General features: G+C 26.6%; 1 protein-coding gene across 2 annotated transcripts; it reads left to right on the top strand.

Annotated features, from left to right (window-relative positions):
* The first annotated feature begins 5,289 nt into the window (after nucleotides 1-5,289).
* On the top strand, nucleotides 5,290-6,359 carry LOC111035049. 2 transcript variants are annotated; one of them, XM_022316547.1, is made up of 3 exons: nucleotides 5,564-5,595; nucleotides 5,656-5,859; nucleotides 5,962-6,359. In XM_022316547.1, exons 2-3 carry the CDS (start codon nucleotides 5,824-5,826, stop codon nucleotides 6,292-6,294), a joined length of 369 nt encoding a protein of 122 aa, XP_022172239.1. In that variant the 5' UTR covers nucleotides 5,564-5,595; nucleotides 5,656-5,823; the 3' UTR covers nucleotides 6,295-6,359. The 2 variants fall into 2 exon arrangements, with proteins under 2 accessions (XP_022172247.1, XP_022172239.1); XM_022316555.1 differs by lacking the exon at nucleotides 5,962-6,359 and having other exon boundaries at nucleotides 5,290-5,580; nucleotides 5,656-5,828.
* Nucleotides 6,360-6,365: the final 6 nt, after the last annotated feature.

Genomic DNA, 6,365 nt, shown 5'->3' with positions numbered 1-6,365 from the left:
ACATTTAATGAACATATTTTCGAATACTTGTGATTTATTGTACCAATTTTTTTTTTTTATTGATCTAGATGAAATACAACTCGACAGCAAAGGCCATTAGTTTATTGTACCATTATTAAGGATAATCTTGAGACAAAACAAACTTCTGTTTTTCAAATAGAAACACTCTTTCTCACTTTCAATTGGTATTGTTTTTTTGTTGAAAATTTGTTATATCCAGATCAGCATTTGAACGAGAAGTTTTTAGTTGTACAACTTTGTTTACTAAGGATAATATGTCTGCGTTAATAAGGTCTGTAGGTATGGAGGCTTAAATAGTTAATTAAACTAATTTATCTATATAAACAATTGGTAAAAATGGTCCAAGTATAATAAATACTACATCTAATGTACCATATAGTTTGATTAACATTACTAGTTTTATACAATTTGTTTTGTTACATTCAGTATAATACTATTATATAAGTTTACTATTTGTACAGTATTTAAATAATTATGTACTTGTAAGCGAACGGAGTGCCTCTAAAATTTTCCGGTAAGTTTTAAAAGGGCCCTGCAGCTCTACTGTCCGATGCAATGAAAATATACAAGCCGTTTTGTTTCGTATTCGTATTCGTGAGGTTTACGTAGCAGCACGTACTACACAGCAATATTTTTAAGGAAAAATAATAACACGAACTGAAAAATAAGGGACAAAAAATAATAATATTTTGGTGGCAGCTGTCGATGGCGTAGGTTGGTCATCAGTCGTGTCTGCGAGTACCAGGAATTCATGAGTTGCACGGTCGTCACTATACTACAATTGTATAATTATATGCATATATATATTTACATATATATGTATCTATGTATATGTATATTACTATTATATTTTGTTATAGTAGAGTTATCGAAATCGTTATTTTATTTTAATTGTGTATGGATAAAAATTAATTATTATTTATTAAAGTACCTAGAAACTACAATTATAAAAAAATATTAAGTATACATTACTAGGTAATAATATTATGTGTATTTTTACAATATGCAGGAAACTTCTTATTCGTAACAATATTTATTTACACTGATATCGTATTTTAACAACAAATTAGTTACATACTTAAAAAAAAATTAAAGGTAACATAATTTTTTTTTAATTACGTTACACACTCGGCACTCGTTTGTTGTCTCCGTCCTACTCTTACACTTAATAAGGAACATAGGCCATAGACCATAGCAAATTTACACTATACAGTTCACGTTGATCTCTGTTTGTATAAATATTTGAGCTATAATGACATTGCCTGTGTTTGATTGTTGTTTTTACGATAATTTAGTTTTTAAGTGAGTTATAAGCATTTTTAAATTGCAACTATCCACAGAAAACGTTTAACACAGTAGGTGTCTATAGAGGGGCACTCCAAGGGGGTGTCAAAGTTGAAATTTGAATTCAATGATATAAAATGATCGTATACGAAAAACGATTCTGAGCAAGGGTGGTCTATCCGCCTATATTACTAAGTATAATTTATGATATTATTGCTATTAAGGTAATTTATATTACATACAAATCAAGGGAAGCTATTGTCTATTAGACATAAGTAATACAGTTGGTTGAATCAATTTTAAATGTCATTGTGAGTATACAATAAAATAGTAGTAATACAAGTTTCAAGAACACACAAATAAATTTTTTTTTATTAAAACATAAAAAAATAAAATCATTATTCTTTGCTTAAATTTCCAATTTCATCCAAGTATCTTTAAATAAAACTGTGTTTTTAGAAATAATATTTGTCAATATATTTTTTATTTAAACTGAAAGTTTTCTTATTACGTCATATTTATTATGTCACCGTGTTCAATAATGTATTACTCAAAATATGCCTGGATAAAATCTCGAATCAATTAGGCAGAATAGCCATAGCGTATGCAAATCATATCGACTAGCCTGGTAATCAGATAAGACGTCTGAAAATATATTTTAACTCTTTATGAAGTTTACTCGAAAATGAGAACAAAAATTGATTGATGTATAATTTCATATCTATTACCTACATATAATAAAATATAATGACAGAATATCATATTATGTACAACTTTTAGCTAAATTCATTTTCACAATCTCATATAATTTGTATGACCCTTCATTATGATATTTAAAAAAATGTAATTTCATGCTTACCTACTTTACAATGAGACACAATCAAAACATAAAAAAGGGGGAAAAATTTCGTTAACCTGACTTTGGGGCGCAATATTGACGGTCCACGGAAGGACGTAGTTCCCAGTAGTGATCTAAAATGATTTTATCATAAGATGCTGACTATTTACCGTACACTAGGAACAATAAAAATATAATTCAAGAATTATATAGATTGATTTAATATCAAATATTTAAAAGGTAACATTTTTGAAAATTTCACCTTAATAAGTAAATCAGTTATTTATTACTTTGCATTTGGGCTTATATTTGCAGGCTTACAGTCGATGAATAGCTGTTATAACCAAGCTAACCCTATATAATAATTAATAATTAATAACATAATGTCTTAACAATTTTTTTATAAATAATTAAGTTTTTAACTGACATTTTAAATTTTAAATTTATCTATAAAAAATGATATTAAACCTAAAACGTTATACTTTATGATACAAATGTTTAATTTAATTTAATTTATTTTTTATTATTTTGTGTCAATCTAATAACTATTGTATTCAAACAAATATGTTCTTTTAGCCTAAACCACATTTCAAAAGTACCAGAGTTTATTGTTTTATTGTTTTGCAAAATATTACTAGTAAGGTAAGATGCGGTGATTGTATAAACGGTAAGATACATTTTGACTTTTGACTTTGTTTTAAAGTATAATTACATATTTTATCAGGACCACAATAATTATACACGTGTGTGCGTACTTTGTGTTCGTAATTTTATATAGGACCTTTATACTTATACAAGAAACGTATAAAGGTTAATTAGAGGTTAATATTAATTGAAATATTACTAACTTAAATTAAAATTAATTAATATTAATTTAAGACATCGTCTAGACTTATTGATGTTTCTAATAACCTTAATAATCAAATCAAAATGTCTCACCAATGTCTGTTTTCAATAAATACAATTTTTGAATATGTAGGTATGTCGTAGGTATTATTTTGTTTAACCTTGTTAGTGTAATTATAATATTATATTTATATTGAAGTTAGGTTCTGTTATGTACATCTATTGTTCTAACTGCGAATATATGTAATATAAAAGTGGACAATTCGGATAATGTATACAATGCCCGGGCATTGTATACAGTGACCGAGCAATGTATACAAATACAATGTCCGAGGTATATTGGCCAATGTAAATTGTGAAGTATTTTTACAAATAATCTGCATAATATATTATGTTTTTATTGCAAATTATTAATATTACATTATTATACATAATTAATAATCAGCAATATAACATAATATAATGTATTAATATTATTTTTTTAATATAACAGAATATAATATATTAATATTATTTTTTTTCTTACAAAGTATAAATAGTTATATGTTACGTCTATCTTTTGGTTATACCTTATACACTAAAGACATTTTGTGAATACACTATATATCCCGAAAATGTAAGTGCAAATCAGCAAATAGACTATGTAGTATGTACATCAAAATGCCATTCAAGCAGTACATGTGAAAATAAATAATTTAATTTAATTTAATTTAAATTTAAATTAATTAGTATAAATAGTATAATAGTCTATTGTAAAAAAATAATTAATATATTATATTATGTTATATTGATGATTATTAACTATGTATAATAATGTAATATTAATAATTTGCAATAAAAACATAATATATTATGCAGATTATTTGTATAAATACTTCACAATTTACATTGCCCAATATACATCGGACATTGTATACATTGTCCGAATTTTCCACTTTGCCCGTAACATATATATGAAATAGGGCGTAAGACGTTTAGGTAAAAATAACGATATTTTTACCTGTGAATTGGGAGAACGATTAGTACACAATGTACACCCGATATACAGGGACTATATTATTATGTTTACTGCAGTTATGCACCATTAATATGTAAAGGTTAAAAACTTTTTCAGGTACAATGCGAGGTGCTAAATTTATGAACATAAAAGATAATACAGTATTGTGCACATGATATTTGTAAAAAAATTCCTCGTTTGTGTAAAACTTTTTAAACCTTATTTCTACACCATTTTATTTTTTAAAGCCCATTAACGTTAATTAGGATACACTACTGAGGTTTAAGAGGTTTTCTCCCATAACTCCCCAATATTAAATTGTCTCCCAAATTTTTTTTGTAATACTTAAATATAAAAATATGTTGTTCATTGTAGTTAGAAAAGTATTATATTAATTATTAAATCTTTAAAAAATAACAAAGTTTTATTTCCATATTTTTTTCAACTTAATCGATTAAAGTACCTATGTTCGCATAGGCGGGGATCGGGGGGGGGCTTACGGGGGCTTAGTCCCCCCAAAATAAATTATTAGAAGTTAAAGACCCCCTAAGAATATTAAACAAACAAAACTGTAATTTTGTACAGTTTGCAGAACTTTTTTCATTATTTTATATTCTTATATCCACAATTATATAAGTGTACCTAGTACATTACATACACACTATTTACCTATTTATTATTTACGGTAACATACCGAACAATTAAGTCACAACTCACAATTCACAATAATATTATATTGTGTTTATATACCTAATATTGTTCATATTTTGTACCAATTGGCCATCTATATTGAATAACATATTATACCATTCTATTTTAGATGGGAAAAATATTATTTCTTTTCCTAATTTTTGTTAATTCTCGAGAAGCGATAGCTATTATAGGACTATCGCTATAGCTGTATTAAACCTATCGTAAAGTCTATCGCGATTGAATGAATCGTTAACCGTATTGACCATTTTATACTAAATTATATTTTACTTATTGTTTGATGTTCTTGGGAATACATTTCTTTTGAGATTGTTATTTAGATTTTAAATAAATAATTTAGTTCAAATATGTTTGAACCACGGACTAAGATAGTATGGACTGGTATTGACATGGTTGGGGGGTAGTAGAGGAACGGTCCTCAAATGTTTCGACACTGCCACTCCCCCGTCCTAAGAGGCCGCCGAAAGGTACAACTAGGGGTAAAAGCGCTCCTAGTGTCAAATAAAGTTACTAATATTGTATATTTTGATACTTCTATTTCGGTCACCGAAATTCACCGACATTATGAATATTACATTTTAATATTGTCCGTAGTTGCTCTTTTAATAAATGTTGATACAGTTTTTAAAATGCCTCGACGTTGTTCTGTTGTTAAGTGCACTAGTTTTAACAAAACATCCAATGTTCCATTATTTAAAGTATACGATTCTGACTTTGATGCTTGGAACAAAATTATTTCTAAAGTGAATGGACATTTTTTGCGTAAAGTTACTTATGTATGTGCTGAACATTTTTGCAATGACGATTTTATCACAAATTATGCTGTACCTAAATGTTTATCTGAAGATAAAGAAAAACTAGAAAAAGTAAGAACACCAGATAGGTTAGATATATCTAGGTATATAACATATAATATATTCCTACTAGGTATTAAAATATTTTGATTGTATACCTTCAGGTATTGGGTCAAAGGACACAAATTAAGCTGAAAAAAGGTGCAATTCCATCAATATTTGATCCATCAGTAATTAATACTTCTAATAACAATTTAGAAATTACTTTACCAGAACCTTTAAATTCTAATACTCTTATTGAGCCATTTAGAAAACAACTATTTGGTGAATCTATGAATAAATCAATATGTACAGAACCATCTTTAGAAGTAAGTTTGTTATACTTATTTAAAGAAATATTACTATTTACTTTTATAGTTTTATGGGTGTTATGTGATACTATAGTAAGCCTTTTTCTAATATTATTTAAGGACCCATTTAGCAATTTTAAAGACATTATATTACCGGTTGGATGGATGCTGTATAGGGGAGTAAACATTATGTCATTATATAAACCTAATATATTAGATGGAATTAAAGTTGTTATTGAAAAACAAATAGTTTTTCATTCTAGCTCTTTAGATATTAACTATTATGTTAATCAGAAATGTATAAATCCTACAATTGTAGATTTAAAACAATTGACATACTCATTAAATACATTGGATGTGATTGAAAACATTAAATTATTTGAACAAAAAAAGATTTGTCAAGGAGGTCCAAATGTTATAAATTTTCCAGGTTTGATGAAAATTTGTTATTAAAAACTATATGTTATGTGTTACATAATAGCCATGTATATTTTGCATTTTATAATATTTAAACATTTTTTTTT

Source organism: Myzus persicae, unplaced genomic scaffold (assembly GCF_001856785.1).
Source record: "Myzus persicae strain clone G006 unplaced genomic scaffold, MPER_G0061.0, whole genome shotgun sequence".
NCBI classification, from domain to species: Eukaryota; Metazoa; Arthropoda; class Insecta; order Hemiptera; family Aphididae; genus Myzus; species Myzus persicae.
The sequence above is the reverse complement of the archived record's forward strand: the minus strand, read 5'-3'. Positions and strand labels throughout refer to the sequence as shown.

What these genes read in the sequence shown, in the direction of transcription:
- LOC111035049 (XM_022316547.1), top strand. Translation starts at nt 5,824, where the DNA reads ATGAATAAATCAATATGTACAGAACCATCTTTAGAA. An exon ending in GTACAGAACCATCTTTAGAA is followed by an intron (nt 5,860 to 5,961) that starts GTAAGTTTGTTA and finishes ATATTATTTAAG; the next exon opens with GACCCATTTAGCAATTTTAA.